Here is a 17,198-nt window from a genome sequence, read left to right as displayed (position 1 = left end):
TTTATCTCAAAATAATAATAAAACCCTTCCAACTCTCACTTTGTCTCAGCTTTTCCACAAGGGGTGTCATTTGAACTATGTTTTTCTTATAAATCTTCCCATGAATCCAAGGATAAAGAGTGTGTGTGTGTGTGTGTGTGTGTGTGTATGTATCTAGTATGAGAATAAAAAAGTTACAGATAAAATTGAACTCTAATCACTATCCTTGAAGTGAAGCTCAAAGGATGTTGGAAAAAAAACAAAAAAGTAACTTTCTCAATTGTCTACAAGAGAAATTGATCCGATTTTTGTATATACCATATATCTTATCCTTGATTAGATTGGTTGGGGGAAAAAACTTCTATGAGAATTTTGCTAAATTTCTGAAGATTCCATTTTTTTTTTCCTTGAGCTTTCAAGGTATTCATTCAGTTACAAAGATATCTAAATTGTTTTCATTCGTTCTACATCACCATCACATTGAAAGCCAACTTGTGCCCAAATAATTATTTGTGTATAATCTTATCAATAGAATGAAACTTCTGTACACGTATACTCAATTCCAGGATTCACTACTTCAAGGATCCTACCTAAGAACAAAACATAACTAAAAAAATAAAAATAAATGAAAAACATACATATTCAAACATCCAATCTGTGCTAAGACTATATTTACAAATTTTTTTGGAACCTCAACTATTGGAAATATAATTACCTGATATTTTACAGGTTTCCTATTTCGAAATGTCTATAACTTTGTGGTATGGTAAACAACCTTGAGAAAAAAGTGCAAAGACTTCATGGTATGGTAAGCAACCTTGAGAAATTGGTGCAAAGATGAAATCAAATGTCTTGTTTATGATTTCACAACACTCACCAAACAATCCTTTTGTTCATGGAACTCATCAAGTTAAGAAGTCCAAGAATCACTTGAGAAAGGCACATATTGTTGTAGAAAGCTGGCTATACAAATGTACTTGATAAAAGCCTGAAACACCTGCATTAAAATGATGCATTAGGTTCTACTATTACTATCAGTAGAAAGCATAGCTCATAAAAAATTAGGATTTGTCTTGACTGCAATATTTAGTCTGTAATGACAATAACAATAATTAATAGGTGCTTGATCTCTATAAAGAATAGTTGGTGTTATAAAACATGTCAGAGGTAGAAACTTACTTATCAAAAAAAAAACATGTCAGAGGTAGAAACTTTTTTTAGCTCAAACCAACCAACAATATTAACAAAGTGAGAAAACTTAGTAAGTTTGTTGTTTAGGTAACATATAGTAATATTTTCCTTATAAATATCAAGCAACTTTTCACAATAAAACCATGATGCTTGAAAATTATATTTTATTATAAAGCATGATCCCATAGTGATTTAATTTTAGATAACAAACTGCGATACATGGTATTATCCGTAGACATAACAAAAAATTGTAAGCTTATATATAAAAAGGAATTGAAGCAAAGGGAATACCTGTACAATGAGGTGATTCCTACAGCATGATTACCGGATTCAATTCCCCAAGTAATATTACCTAGTGCCAATTTGACTCTATTTACACAACAGGAAAAAAAAAAGCACATCAAATACATCCCGATTGAAAATACAAAGATGGAATTTATTCAAATGTAAGAATTAGATGAAAGAAAATTTCACATTATTTTTTTTCTTAACATGCAAAGATATAAGTCAAAGAATGGGAATATTATGAGCAGATAAAGGGGGAAAGGAAAAGAAAAGAAAGGTGATAGTACCAGTGAGTGAGTTATTGAGTTGTTGAACAATTGCAACACCCAAAAGCTTCAATTAAGTCCCACTTCTTAAGAGTAGGTTTCTTTGAATCTTCTTCTGAAAGGAAAAACATAAAGATTCAAATATCCAATCTGTGCCAAGACCATATTTACAAATTTGTTTGGAACTCAAACAGTTGGAAATAATATTACCTGATATTTTACAGGTTTCCTATCTCAAAATGTGTCTATAACATCATGGTATGGTAAGCAACAATGAGAAATTAGAGCTAAGATGAAAGCAAATGTCTTGTTTACGATTTTACAAAATTCACCAAACAATCCTTTTGTTCACGGAACAAATCAAGTTAAGAAGTCTCTAAGTGCCAACAGTCTTCCTTTATGAGAACCTATTAGATCAACATTTAAGAAATAAATTTAGAGAATATGTGAGAAAGTAACAAATTTTCTACCAATCCATGCTTATTGCCAAGAAAATGAAGAAGAGAAAGATAAATTAAAAAGAGAAGGTAGAAAGAAATACTTTTTCTACCATATTTGTGAGTGCTAGGATGTGGGGCAGTCCAGCACAAAGCTGGGTTGGATTTCAGCTGAAATGCAGTTGATAATGGCACCTTTGTAGTCCTCGACAGTTCTCCTAGCAGTTTCCCATATTTGGATGGGAAGTGATGCGGTTGACTCATGTACCATCTGATTCTGGTTGTACCAAATAGGCCAGGCTGTGACAAAAAAAGTTTCCATGTCTTGAGTGGTGCCATTGGTGATGAACTGAAATGCTAGATCAGCAAATCCCCAGAATTTGTCTCCTAATCCACTGGACAGTTTAGACAACTGCTCCAGACCTCTTTGGGAGTGTCACACTGCATGAGGGCATGCAGAGTACTTTCAGGGCACAAGTCACAAACAGGGCAAATACCATATGTGCTTACTCCTCTGGTTCTTAGGCAATGCATAGTAGGGAGGGCATTCACGCAGGCACGCCAGGCGAAGATTCTGATCTTTGCTGGGATGTTGAGGTGCCACATCCTTTTCCAGAGAGGGGAGCGAGGATCATCTCTTGAGCTTTCACCCTCATTAGATGGATGAATGATTGGAAGTGCTACATAGCAAGTGCTTTTGACAGAGAATTCACCTTTCTTGCTTCCAATTCAAATGATTTGATCATCTGGGAGGGTGTAGCTGAGAGGGATGTTTAGGATGATGTCTGCTTCAAAGGTAGGAAGGTTCTTCTAAAAAAATCAACCTTCCAACACCTTTTTTCTTCATCAATGAGCGCCAAGACCATGGGGAAATATCTTCAAATAACAATTCTGATGCATGCATAATAATACTTAGAAACAGATACAAGCATGACAAGCAAAAATTTACAAACTTAATGTACTGGAATACAATAGCAACTGTTCAACCATTACTAATTCAGATACGTAGGCTACCTCTCACAGGAGTCATAAGTTTATTTACTTACTTTGTCAAAGCAATTATCATGTACCTCAATGTAAGTATGGAATTAGAAAGCACTACATCACCTTATACATGGGTTATCATTTACTCTACACTTCTCATCATATTAGCACGTGAAATGGAACAAATCAAGAATAGATCTTAGTACATAAACTGACAACAAGAAGTCATATGGAATGAAAAACAATCTACAAGTAAATCAGGTCTTATAGAGGTGAAAGAAGAAACAATGGGGGAAATGACAAAAAAGACTCTAGAGAGATAAATTACGATATTGTATTAGTTGCCTCTTTGGATGGTTCACTAAAGGAAGCTATGGATTGTTTTCAGAAACTGCCAACATAAATGTACATGATAAAAGCTTGAAAGCGCACACATTAAAATGATGCATCAAGTTCTGTTGCTAATATCTCTTGATGCATCAAGTTCTGTTGCTAATATCTCTATAGAAAGGATTGCTTCACAAAAAAATAGTGCTAACTATAAACATATGCTAGAGATTTTCTTTTTCTTTTCCAAGCAACCTATAATACAAAAACTGATAGTGAGAAAAATATAGTAGTTGCTGTTTTGATAACATATAGGAATATTTATAAGAATAGAAGGTGCTAGATTTTATTTTATTTTTGGATAATCAGGCAGAAATTTCATTGAAACCAAGCTGAAAACTAGCAACACAAATACAACAGCAAGTCTGGACCAGCAGACAGAGCACTAAGACAATTACAACTCAGGACCACAAAAGAATGACACTATAGTACTCTACAACAGTAATACAAATACACCAGCAAGCCTGAACCTATCAGACAGAGCACTAAACAAAAAATTCCAACAAGGTGCTAGATTCATGTGATATTTCACAGGTGTCATATCTCTAATATAACTCCATGGTATGCCAAGCAACCTTGCAAAATTAATCCAAACATGAAAAGAATGCCGAATGCCTTCAACATTAGGTAACAGAACTCTCCAAGCAAACCTTGTTAAATGAATTCTTACTGGTTGAGAAGTCCAAGAATCACTCACCATGAAATTAAACTATCCTTAAGAGCATGGTCTTCATTCATGGGAACCTATTAGACCAATGTTTAAGAAATAAATTTAAAGGAGAATAAGTGAAAAAGTAGAAATTTATCTACCATGTCATGCATATTGCCAAAAAATGAAGAGAAGGATAAATTAAAAAAAGAGAATGTAGAAAGTAATATTTTTCTACCATATTTCAAGAAAAAGAAAATTCAAATTGAAACCTAATCTATGAGGAAAGATTTAATTAGGTTAGGAAAGAGATAATTACCATTCTTTTTCTTAGTTTCTGCATAATTTTTGTACCAAGTAGATTTAGAAAAACATGCACTACTAAACTCTTGTCTGCTGTATTATCAATTATCCTCAGGCTTTTGCATATAGAAGTCCCCATACCTGAAACCAAAGGGAAAAGCTAAGAGAGAACTAATCTGGTACTTAATAAATTTGAAGGGAACTGAGAATGGAGATGTGTGCACCTGTAGACACACGAATTAAATCCTTTTGAAATAAATTTTGAACCCTGGGATGTGAAAAGCTTAGTCTACTCTTGACAAATTTCCACCTGGATTTTTTTTACTAAATAAGTGAGAAAAGATATAAACAAAAAAACAAAAATCCAAACAAATGGTTCACATTATTTTGGTTCATGAAAATCAAATTCCTCCTTTAAAATGAGAATTCATTAGGAATTATTTATGCTCTACCAGAAATATATTTTCCTTCCTTGCACCTTTTTAACTCAATATATAAAGTTAAACTATCTTCAAATAACAATTCTGATGAATGCATTATAATACATAGAAACAGACACAACTATGACAAGTAAAAAATTCCAAACTTAATGTACTAGAATACCTAAGCAACTGTTAAACCATTACTAATTCAGATACGTAGGCTCACGTCATGCAGGAGTCATGAGGTTATTTGCATACTTTGTCAAAGTAAGTATCCATGTATCTCAATGTAATTATGGAATTAGAAGCACTACATGACTCAACAAGAAGTCATATGGAATGACAAACAATCTACAAGTAAAATAAAGTCTTAAAGAGGTGAAAGAAGAAACGAGGAGGAAATGACAAAAAGGGCAAGAGATAGAAATTAGGATATTGTATGAGTTGCCTCTTTGGATGGTTCACTTAAGGAAGCTATGGATTTTTGTGAAAAACTGCCAATATAAATGTACATGATCAGAGCTTGAAGCGCATACATTAAAATGATGCAAGAAGTTCTATTGCTAATATCTCTATAGAAAGGACTTCTTCACAAAAAAATGGTGCTAACTATATTGTTTATTCTGTCATACCAACACCAATAATTAAAATATTTTTGGATCTCTAGGTTTATAATATATGATAATTAGTGTTATGAAACAAATGCCAGAGATTTTTTTTTTTTTTGGTTCTTTTTCTTTCCCAAGCAACCTATAATATAAAAATTGATAGTGAGAAAAATATAGTAGTTTGTTGTTTCAATAACATATAGGAACATTTTCCATTTTATTGGAATTTATCAAATGATTTAAAAAATCGAGCTGTGTTTTCAAAGAAGACCAAGCTACTAGAAAAAATTGCGAGTCATTATTATTACAATTTTGATTTGAAGATATAACAGCAAGTTTGGTGCATACATATAAAAAGGATTTCAAGAAGCAAAATTCCTACAAGTACATAAACTGACAACAAGAAGTCATATGGAATGACAAACAATCTACAAGTAAAAATCAAGTCTTAAAGAGGTGAAAGAAGAAACGAGGGGGAAATGACAAAAAGGACTACAGATAGAAATTAGGATATTGTATGAGTTGCCTCTTTAATTGGTTCACTAAAGGAAGCTATGGATTTTTGTGAAAAACTGCCAATATAAATGTACACATGATCAGAGCTTGAAGCGCACACATTAAAATGATGCATGAAGTTCTATTGCTAATATCTCTGTAGAAAGGATTTCTTCACAAAAAAAAAGTGCTAACTATATTATTTATTCTGTCATAGCAGCACCAATAATTCAAATATTTTTGGATCTCTAGTTTTATAATATATGATAATTAGTGTGATGAAACAAATGCCAAAGATTTTTTTTTTGGTTCTTTTTCTTTCCCAAGCAACCTATAATATAAAAATTGATAGTGAGAAAAACATAGTAGTTTGCTGTTTGGATAACATATAGGAACATTTTCCATTTTACTGGAATTTATCAAATGATTTAAAAAATCGAGCTGTGTTTTCAAAGAAGACCAAGCTACTAGAAAAAATTGCGAGCCATTATTACTATGATTTTGCTTTGAAGATATAACAGCAAGTTTGGTGCTTACATATAAAAAGGGTTTCAAGCAGCAAAATTCCTATACAATGAGCTAATTCCAGCAGCATGGTTGCAAGATTTAATTCTCCCTGCAATATTACCTCGATATCACCCTGAGCCAAATTTTACTCTATTTAAACAATAGTTGAAGCACATCAAATACATCATCCCATCAACTCAATTTGAGAAACAAAGATGCAATTTATCAAAAAGAAGAAAATGATGAAGGAAAAGTCACATGTTTTTTAATTAATATGCAAAAGTCATAAATTAAAGATTGAAAATCCTAAGAGCAGATAAAGGGTAAAAAGAGGAAATGCGAAAAATACTAGTGAGTTCAATCAAATAAGCCTTGGTATCCGTTCCAACATCCCAGGACCACAAAGAGAGGAAGTTCATGTTTTAAAAGCATCGGTCTTTCTCATTTAGGTGAACAGTCTTGCCTTCACCTTGAAAGCCAACTTCTGCCCAAAAGAGAATTTACTTATACAACATAATTGGAAATTTTTTACAAAAAATGAGGAAAAGTGTAAAGACCTTATAATTTTACTTTGGAACTCAAATTGTCGGAAATAAAATAATTTGTTCCCTTCTATCTGATAGCTTTTGCTGTCTAGTATTCAATTTAAAAGCCATTAGAAAAGTTAGGAACTCCAGTTCTTGAGAATAGAAGGTGCTAGATTTTATTTTTGGATGATGAGGCAGAAATTTCATAGAAACCAAGCCGAAAACCAGCAACACAAATACAACAGCAAATCTGAACCAGCAAATAGAGCACTAGGACAATTACAACTCAGGACAACAAAAGAATGACACTTGACAACAACAACATAAATATACCAGCAAGCATGAACCTATCAGGCAGAGCACTAAACAAAAAATTCCAACAAGATGCTACATTCATATGATTTTTCACAGGTGCTATATCTCTAACATAACTCCATGGTATGCTAAGCAACCTTAAGAAATTAATCCAAAGATGAAAGGAATGCCTTCGTTATGAAGTAACAGATCTCTCCAAGCAATCCTTGTTCAATGAAGTCTTACTGGTTGAGAAGTCCAAGAATCATTCACCATGAAATTAAGCTATCCTTAAAAGCAGAGAATACTTTGAGTGGTAACACCAAGTATAGCTTTCATCCATGATTACCTATCAGACCAAAGTTTGAGAAATAAAAAAGTGAATTAAGTGAGTGAAGTAACAAGTATTCTACCATGTTGCAAAAAAATGAAAAAGTTTTGAGAGGAAATGAGGATCCATAGCTGACCTCAATATTTGTGAATAACGCTTTGTTATTGTTATGGCCTATCATATTGCAAGAAAAACAACAGAAATAAAGAACATTCACTCCAAGTTTCTGCGTGGAAAGAATTAATTAGGTAAGGAATGAGATAGTTACCATAATTCTCTCCAAGTTTCTGCGTAAATTTCGTATAGGCTAGTTGGAAAAAAAAAAAAATATATATATATATATATATATATATATTCACTCTTAAACTCTTGCCTGCTTTAGTATTCAATTCTCCCCAGGCTTTTGCATATAGAATCCAATAAATAATAAACTCATCAACCTGAAACCAAAGGATAAAATTAAGAGAGAACTAGATTAGTATTTGATAAATTTGGTTTTGTAGTAACTAGCTATATATTCGTACCTTATTTTTTAGTTTAATTAATACTTACAACTTTACTGAGAAACCTGTAGAAACACTGGAATTAAATCCTTCCAAAAGAAATTCCAATCTCTGGGATGGGATGTGAGCATCATAGTGCACTCTTGACCTATATCCTCCTGCATTTTTCAAATATGCGAGAAAAGATATACAAACAAGTTTCCAATCAAATGTTACTTATTATTTTGGTTCACAAGAATTAAAATCCTCCTCTTCCTCTCCCTTTCCCATTCAACCAAGAAAGCAGAATTTCTTCAAACAAGCACTATGATGCATGCATACCTCTTTTGCTATACAAACTGGTGAAACAGCTCCCGCACTACCGGGGAAATATCTTTGGATATTTAGAAGGAAAAAAAAATGTACAAAATATCAAACAAGAGAAGTAAAAGTTGCAAATCTAAAGTCCTAAAATATACAAAAGCAGTGGTTAAAAGTTATAGCCATTATGATTTTAGATACGTTTGCTCACCTTTCATAGGAGTCTTGAGGCTATTTGCAAACTTTATGAAAGCAATCATCCCCGTATCTCAATCTACTTTGAGATTAAAAGCACTACATCACTTATACATGGGGTCCTATATATTTACTCCACTTTTAGTCCTGTACCAATGTATGTGAAATACAATAAAACAAGAATTGATAATTCAGATCGTGAAGATGTGAAATAAGAAACAAAAGAATAAAAGGACAAAGAACACTGGAGAGGTAGGTTAGGATATTGTATAAGCTACCTCCAAAGATAATTCACATGAGAAAGCCACTTAGTTGTAAAAAGCTAGCCATATAAATGTACATGATAAAAGCCTGAAACATCCATATTAAAATGATGCATCAGGTTCTGCTAGTACTATTAGTAGAAAAAAAAATAGCTTAAAAAAAAGGATGTCTCGACTACAATAATTAGTTTGTAATGACAAGAACAATAATTAATAGGTGCTTGATAGTTGATATTATAAATCATATCAGAGGCAGAATTAATTTCTTTTAGCTCAAACCAACCAACAATATTAAAATCAACTAAGTGAGAAAACTTTTAGTTAGTTTGTTGTTTCGGTAACATTTTCCTTCTAAATATCAAGATACTTTGCAAAAGAAAAAACCATGATGCTTAAAAATTATATTTTATTATAAAGCATGATGTCATAGTGATTTAACTTAGATAACAAACTGTGATACATGGTATTATCTGTAGACATAACAGAAAATTGGAAGGTCATATATAAAGAGGAATTAAAGCAACAGAATACCTGTACAATGAGCTGATTCCTATGGCTTGGTTACCAGATTCCAGTGTTGAATGCAACTTTGCCTTTATTCAATTCTCCTACTAACATTAGCTTGTGCCAATTTTGAATCTGTTTAAACAACGAGAAACAAAGCACATCAAACACATCACCTCTTCATCAACCCAGTTGAAAATACAAAGATGGAATTTATTAGAATGTAAGAAACTGGATGAAGGAAAATTGAGCAGATAAAGGGGGAAAAAGGAAAAGAAAAGAAAGTTGTTATTACCAGTGAGTGAGTTGTTGAGTTGTTGAACAATTGCAGCACCCAAAAGCTTTAATTAAGTCCCAATTCTGACGAGCAGGTTTCTTTGCTTCTTCGTTTGGTTCTTCTTCATCTGAAATTTAATCACCAAGAAATACAGATGTTGAGAGAGAACAACGGAGAAGAAGAATTGGGCTTTTGGATTTTTTTTTTTTTTTTTAATCGAAGGTTGGGAGTAAAATGGTGACTTTTATATACCTGGCTCTTCTTCTTGCCGAGACAAATCTCCTTTCAAATTGGGAATGTGAGAAATTTTATGCCAATCTTCCCCGATTTGCTTCTTGCATCTTTCCAGTAAGATGGGACATGCTCCAATATTTAGTGTTTGCAAAGAGGTAAGGGCATTGAATCCTTCTGGCAATGATTCCAATTTAGGGCAACCCAAAATAAATAGTGTTTGCAAAGAGGTAAGGCCACCGATTCCTTCTGGTAATGATTCCAAATTAGGGCATACCCAAATTTCTAGTGTTTGCAAAGAGGTAAGGGCACCGATTCCTTCTGGCAATGATTCCAAATTAGGGCAATTCTCAATACGGAGGTCTTGTAGAGAGCTGACATGTTGAAGTCCCATTGGGAGAGAGACCAACTGCGGAAGTCCACGGAAAGTCAAAGAGAGAAGGGTCGTAAGTCCTTGCCATTCCATCTCATCCCAATCATTGAATAAATCAACCACCTCAGAGTTCCCAACACTCAGATGTTGGAGTGCCGTAAGATACCGCATGCCTTGAGGAAGAGGACATTTGAGTTTGACTAGATATAGATAACGGAGAGAAATGAGATTTGGTAGGCACTCCTCTGGCAAAGCTTCTTCTATTTCCATCCAACTTAATTTGGAGAGAGGGGCAACAATTGTAGAAGGAGAAGAAGAAGAAGAAGAAGCGATTGATGGTAGATTCCCTGAAGAAGTCTTGTTGTTTATCATCATCCTCTCCAATGACTGCTTCAAGTTCAAGCTACACTTAATTAGGTTCAAACTTTTGAGATATGGAAACAAAGGAAAGGAAGTCAGCTGAGGGCAATTCCAAATTGCTAAGCCGGAAAGACGAGGAAATGAAGGAAGAGAATCTCTACTTCCCCGCCACCATCCCTTTAAATTAGGGCATCTCTCAATTACAAGACTCTCCAGAGATGGGTAGAATAAAGAATCACATTTCTCTCTCTCTGAATCTGACATGTGCTCTAAACAATCCAATCCCTCCAAATGGATAATTTTGAGAGATGGAAATTGGTCCAACGGTGGAAGATATTGGCATTTTTTACATGAATTTAATTTAAATTGGACAAGATTTGTGAGGGACATAAACCAATGTGGAAATCTCACTCCCCCGTACTGCACTAAACTCAATGCTTTGAGATTTAGATGTGGTTGCAAGGCCTCCAGTGACATGTCATCATAACCAGCACCCGTCTCATTAATGTTTTCTTCTACCCACTTTAAGTACAAACTATCAAGATGTTTCTCTTTCAAATTTGCTTCCTTACACTCTAATGCGGCATCATTTCCGTGTTTGAGATTTTCAATTGACAGATTTCCTCTTAGCTCATTTAGCCCGCCAAGTTCCTTCAATCCACCGTTACTTCTAGGCACTGAATCGATCATACCCTTACTCATCACAAATCTTGACAATGTCTGTAAATTAGTCAATTGGCCCAATCCATTTGGCATATGAGTCAAACCCCAACACTCATCAATCTCAAGAAACCTGAGGTTGACTAATTTGTTAATATCTTTTGGCAATTCTTTAAAGCTTCCACACCCAAAGAGTTTAAGTGTTTGCAAATTGCACAACTTGACAATAGAGTTAGGAAGCATCTTAATGCCTCCATTATTAGAAATATCAAAATATCTTAAATGCTTCAACTTTTTTATAGAACTTGGAATTGTTTTAATCCCCATACTATGCAAATCCAACAAGCGTATGAATTTAAAACTAGCCACAATTGCACTGTAAGTTGAATCATTTGATCTTATGGTATCATACTTTGGTTGACATGGCAAAAGAAATGTTCTTATCCTTCTTGCTTTATATAATGAAATTGGAATTTCCGAAAATGAGTATAACGCATCCCCAAATGACACATGACGAGTTTTCTCATCAACGACTTTGTCTTTTGAATAAATTGTGGTGCTTTCTGATCCCGTTACTTGTATTGCTATATCATGCATGAGATCATGTATTTTGAATATTGAAATATTGCCAAGTTCATCTTCTTCAACTTCTTGAAAGAATGATCTCCCAAGCAAATCCATAAAATACTCATGACCAACATCTTCTAGACATTGCTTTTCGCCATACAACGTGATGAACCCATGCGCCATCCACATATTAATCAAACTTGATTTGTCAATCCTATAATCCTTTGGAAATAGACTACAATAAGCAAAGCATTGTTTCAAATGTGATGGGAGATGATCGTAACTCAACTTTAATATTGGTAAAATATTGTCATTCTGAGATATATTCAAAAGTTCATTCTTTTTGAATAACTCCCACTCTCCTTCGGATTTTTTTAAAGATAACAGACCTCCTATTACTCTTATAACAAGCGGAACCCCTCCACACTTCTTCAAAATCTCATTCCCAATATTTTCAAAACTTGCACTCTTTAGCTCTTCGCCCTCCCCAAACGCCATCTTCTTAAATAGAGACCAAGACTGTGTTTTATCTAAACCCTTTAAAAAGTGCGGTTGCATAGATTGTGTAATCTTTGCCACTGTTTGACTACGTGTAGTCAACAATATTCTACTGCCTCTTGCGCCACCCATCAAAATATCTTTCAAGCTAAGCCATTCTTCAAGATTCTCATTCCACACATCATCCAACACGAGCAAGTATCTTTTTCCATTAATTTCTTTTTGAAGATTATTGACTAATGTGTTCATTTCAAGGTCTTTTGGTTTCTTATTTTTTACACACTCCATCATTTTCTCAACAATTATTTTATCATCAAAATTATCAGACACACAAACCCACAATTTTAGCTCAAAATGGTTCTTGATTTGTTCATCATTGAAGACAAGTTTAGCTACTGTCGTCTTTCCTAGGCCTCCGATTCCAACTATCGGAAGGACCAAAACATCGTCTTTGGCATTGGCATAATTCAACAGAGATCGAATAACAGCCTTCTTATCATCCTCCCTCCCTATAACAGCTTCAGCATTTACACTAGAATAAGTCGGCTTTCTTGCCTTAAACGGAACTTGACTCTCCTCAGAAAGTTCTCTAAAGCCAAACTTAATCCTAGCAGCTGCGATCTCATCAAACCTCTCCTTCATGGCCTTAACCTTATGACCCATTCTAAGACCATATGCAAGCTGATTAGATTTGGAAAAGAAGATGCATACCTCTTTGGCCTTCTTGTCGCGGGTCATCACTTCCCGTCGCAAGGTCTCAGTGGAGATTTCATCCAGCAAGTCATCCGCATCACACATGGCATCCTTAAGACTTTTCAGCCACAGTTTGATCGCTTCACTGTTGTGTTGCTTCGCCTCTGCATCCAGAAGCACAGCTTTGATAAGAGAAACTGTCTCCCCAAGTTTTGTAATCTCGTCTTTGACACTCCAGATGAGCACGATCTCTTTGAGTGCTAGGTTGCCTGCTTTCCCGATAATTCCAGCAGCAACGTCATACAGAACTCCTTCCGCCATTTCTTAATTAGTGAGAATTGAACGAACGCTAATCTTTGTGAGAACTGAGAACTGGATGGTAAGAGTAAGACCAGAATGATCTATGATCTGTGATCTGTGTGATTAGGGATAGAGTAGCAGATTGACCAAAAGATAAGACCCTGCTTTTTGAATGCTTGGATGACAGTAAAACACGTAGTTGTAGGGTACAAAATGCACAGTTCCTTAGCTGGCATCAATAATCGAAAAGACCCTGCTTTTTGAGTGCTTCGATCGATGAAAGTAATAATTTAGTTCCCAACTTGCATCAATGATTCAAATTTCAAAGCGGGGAAGAAAACACCCATGGGCCCTCAGCACCGAAAGAAAAACGCGTGGACCACAAAGTGTTTCTTTTCCACTCTTACACTCCGTTTGTTTCAATGAAAAACCTTATATAAAGATAGTTTTCCTTATTTTTCAATGTTTGGTAGTATAAAAAAATATGAGTCAAAGAAAAACTATCTTTGGTCAATATAAAAAGTATGGCTTATTTTTAGAGATTGTTTTCCATTAATTTTTTTTGGAAAACAACTCTATCTCACAGCAAGCTAAATAAGGGAAGATAAGAGGTTGTTTTTCAACTTATTTAAAGTTGCTACCAAACATTAGAAAATGAGATAGTTTTATAAAAAATGTTTTTTAGAAAATCACTCATTTTCTAGAAAACATCATTATTGAAACAAACAGAGCGTTAGCCATTATTAAAGCAACCTTTTCATATACTCGTGATGCATGCACCACTATAGTTTTTAACTTCTATCTTCCTAACTTTTATGGGTTCACACAGCAATTATACCCCTCTCTTTTTTTTCTTTTTTTCTTTTTTTTCTTTTTTACAAATAGTGATGCTAATGGGGCTGTGTTTGGTTTTATGTAAAATCTTTTTCAAGTGTAAAATATTTTCAGGTGTTAAGTAGTATTTTAAAAAATATTTCAACAAATATTTTTTAGTGTTTGATTGTGTTCTTGAAAATAATACAGAAAACACATTTTCTATTTGTTGCTCACATTTTCTCAGCTTCCAAACAAATATATAATATCATTTATCGGTCCACAAACACAAAAGAAACAAAACCCAAAAAAAAAATTTCATCAAATCTGGTGTGATCTTTGCTTGATTGGCGCGGTGCGATTGGCTCTGTGTTGCGATCGACAAGACCGGTGAGATCTGGTGAGATTGGCATGGTGCTGCGATCGACGAGACTAGTGTGATCTTTGCTTGATCGGCGCGGTGCGATCAGCGTTGTGCTACGATCGACGAGACCGGTGCGATCTTTGCTTGATTGGCGCGGTGCGATCGGCGCTGTGCTGCGATCTTTGCTTGATTAGCGTGGTGCTGCGATCGGCGCGATCTCTTCTTGTTGTTTCTCTCTCTCTCTCTCTGCGTCTGAGTCCGAAAATGGTTTGAAGTGAAAATTTTCACTTCAAACCATTTCCGGGTCAAACCCTTTAATTTTACGGTCAAATGAAATGTATTTCCAGAAATTCTATTTTCCATGCACAACCGAACACACGATTTTACAGAAAATAATTTCTTGAAATGGTTTGAAGCCAAAACAAACGGACCGTAGTGAGTAGGTAAGTCCGAAATCACAAGGCCCACTTGGAGTTGATTCAAGAAGGGCAAAAGCTTAGTCCAAAACTTCTTTTGATGGGCTTGAGTGTGGCCTGTTAACTTTTTTTTAAAGTTAAGTAAGGCCCATGTCTGATGGGGATGATCAGATGATGGCCTTTTTCACAGATTTTCCACTTTCTTCTTTGGGGAAAGAGTTTGCACCTAAGATTTCCACACTTTTTGTTTTGGTAGAACCAAGATAATTGACTCAATGCAGTTTTCACATTTTAACACAGTTTTGCATATCATTTTTTGGGTTCACACATGAATCATATACTGTTCTTGATACGTACTAGCTAGGTTGTCCGAAAATTCAAGGCCCACTAATTAAAGTTGATTCAGGAAGGGTAAAAGCTTAGTCTAAAACTTATCTTGATGGGCTTCAGTGAGGCCTATGACTTTTTAAGGGTTAAGTAAGGCCCATGGCTGAATTGGGTATGGGATGATGATTTCATGATAGCCTTTTTCGCTTGTTTTTGTAGAACCAAGATGGCTAAGGCAGTTTTGAGTTTTCACATTTTAACACAGTTTTGCATATCATTTTGTTTACTAATAATAACTTTGTTTATCAAACTAGATAGATGAATATGTGCACTAAATTTGGCTTGCTTATATATATATATATATATAATAAATATAATTTCAAAGGATAGTGATGGAAGACAAAAATCTTACAACAATTTATACATATCTAATGTATTATAAGTTTTTAACAGTGAAAAATTAATTTCATAGATATTATATCACAAATACAATTAACAACTTGTTTTTATCAACCAAACAAAAATAATAATAATAATAATAACTTGACTTGCCAATATGCTAATAACCCAACTATGTTCTATCCTTGTTTTTTTTTCTTTGATAATTTATAGTTTGGTGAGCGTGATCTTGAATGTATCAATCATAAACATTAGGAATTGCCAACTAATTGAATTACAAAACATTACGTCCTTGTTGATAGCTATTGTTTGTAGATTTGATCCTTTTTGTAGAAGATTACATAGTTAATTAAGGATTAAAAAATATATATATTGTTGTCAATGAAGTGTGGACAATGAAAGTAGTCTTTGTGCTGTGCTGAGTTTATTTTCCAATTTATTTACTTTATTTTTAAAGCAAAATAAGTTAATCCAATGAAACTAAACTCATCAACAATCCTAAAATAAGTCAATTAAAAGCTTCTTGCTTATTTATATGTTGGTTTTAAGGAATACAAATCGTCTTTTCCATCTTTTGAGTTCCACCATTTGCAACTTGTCATTTATTTGTTTCATTTTTTATATAAAATAATCAAAATTTTTTAAAAATCAAAACACATGGCATAGGTACCATGATTGGTGAAAAAAAAAAAAGTGGAACACAAAAAGTGATACAAAATATTTTTATTCAATTTCAAATAATATCAATCATCAATTCTATAATGCATTAAACATTTTTGATTACGGATTTATGATTAAAAGGAACAATCTCAAATAAACAAACCAAGATCAAATTTCAGGTAATTTCCTCCAAATGGATGTTCCAATATCTTTTTGATCCACACTTCCTTTCTTTGTTTTATATATATATATATATATATATATATATAAAGGAGAGAGAGAGACAACATGCCCTAAAATAGAAATAAATAATTTATTTTATGGAACCTTCGTTTCCCTTTTTTTTCACAACTTATTAGAGTGATAGAATGTGTTTAGTATAACATCGCTTTTACATGTGATTATCACTAATATTACTTTTAGTATACATTAATCATAATCCATTGTCTATAGTTATAAAAAAAGTTGTGAAATTTGTTGTCATTATTAGATATATTGATAAATAGTTCTAAGATCTCACAAACTGGATCGATTTACCAATTTGATCCTTGTTTATAAAGTTGAACAACAAAGCTTGTCATAAATTCAACCACTTAACGTCAAAAAATGGGACAAACCAAAATTGCATTCAAAAGGTTAATACATATCATTATCAGTGTATGTTTGGATTGCAGTGTGTTTTGCATTGCTTTGCGTCTGACGTTTTAAATGGGGTCCCGTGCACTATTTACAAGACCTACAAACCACTTCTTTCAACAAAATTTTTATTAAAAATGGGTCTCACGGTACTATTCACATATTTAAAAATTATTTTGCTACAGTGTTTTCAA

At 33.8% G+C, this 17,198-nt stretch overlaps 1 protein-coding gene across 26 annotated transcripts in view; it reads right to left on the bottom strand.

Annotated features, from left to right (window-relative positions):
- The window catches only part of LOC142617843 (putative disease resistance protein RGA1), a 43,094-nt gene extending 29,516 nt beyond the window's left edge, over positions 1-13,578 (bottom strand). Inside the window, exons 1-19 of one of the 26 annotated variants that reach the window (XM_075790801.1) lie at positions 9,960-13,578; positions 9,726-9,834; positions 9,458-9,565; positions 8,942-9,014; positions 8,680-8,810; positions 8,490-8,541; positions 8,218-8,326; positions 8,039-8,105; positions 7,802-7,891; positions 7,493-7,683; positions 6,544-6,646; positions 4,706-4,791; positions 4,498-4,622; positions 4,227-4,273; positions 2,263-3,049; positions 1,932-2,128; positions 1,743-1,836; positions 1,462-1,539; positions 472-976 (exon numbers count right to left, since the gene is read on the bottom strand). In XM_075790801.1, coding sequence (XP_075646916.1) covers position 9,565; positions 9,726-9,834; positions 9,960-13,410 — 3,561 coding nt within the window. In that variant the 5' untranslated portion in view covers positions 13,411-13,578 and the 3' untranslated portion in view covers positions 472-976; positions 1,462-1,539; positions 1,743-1,836; ... (12 more) ...; positions 8,942-9,014; positions 9,458-9,564. Of the gene's footprint in view, positions 1-471; positions 977-1,461; positions 1,540-1,742; positions 1,837-1,931; positions 2,129-2,262; positions 3,050-4,226; positions 4,274-4,497; positions 4,623-4,705; positions 4,792-6,543; positions 6,647-7,492; positions 7,684-7,801; positions 7,892-8,038; positions 8,106-8,217; positions 8,327-8,489; positions 8,542-8,679; positions 8,811-8,941; positions 9,015-9,457; positions 9,609-9,725; positions 9,835-9,959 lie in introns of those variants that run through there. The other 25 variants (XM_075790806.1, XM_075790800.1, XM_075790820.1 and 22 more) reach the window with 25 other exon arrangements.
- Positions 13,579-17,198: the final 3,620 nt, after the last annotated feature.

The sequence above is a fragment of the Castanea sativa genome, chromosome 11 (genome assembly GCF_040712315.1).
Source record: "Castanea sativa cultivar Marrone di Chiusa Pesio chromosome 11, ASM4071231v1".
Classification (NCBI taxonomy): Eukaryota; Viridiplantae; Streptophyta; class Magnoliopsida; order Fagales; family Fagaceae; genus Castanea; species Castanea sativa.
The sequence above is the reverse complement of the archived record's forward strand: the minus strand, read 5'-3'. Positions and strand labels throughout refer to the sequence as shown.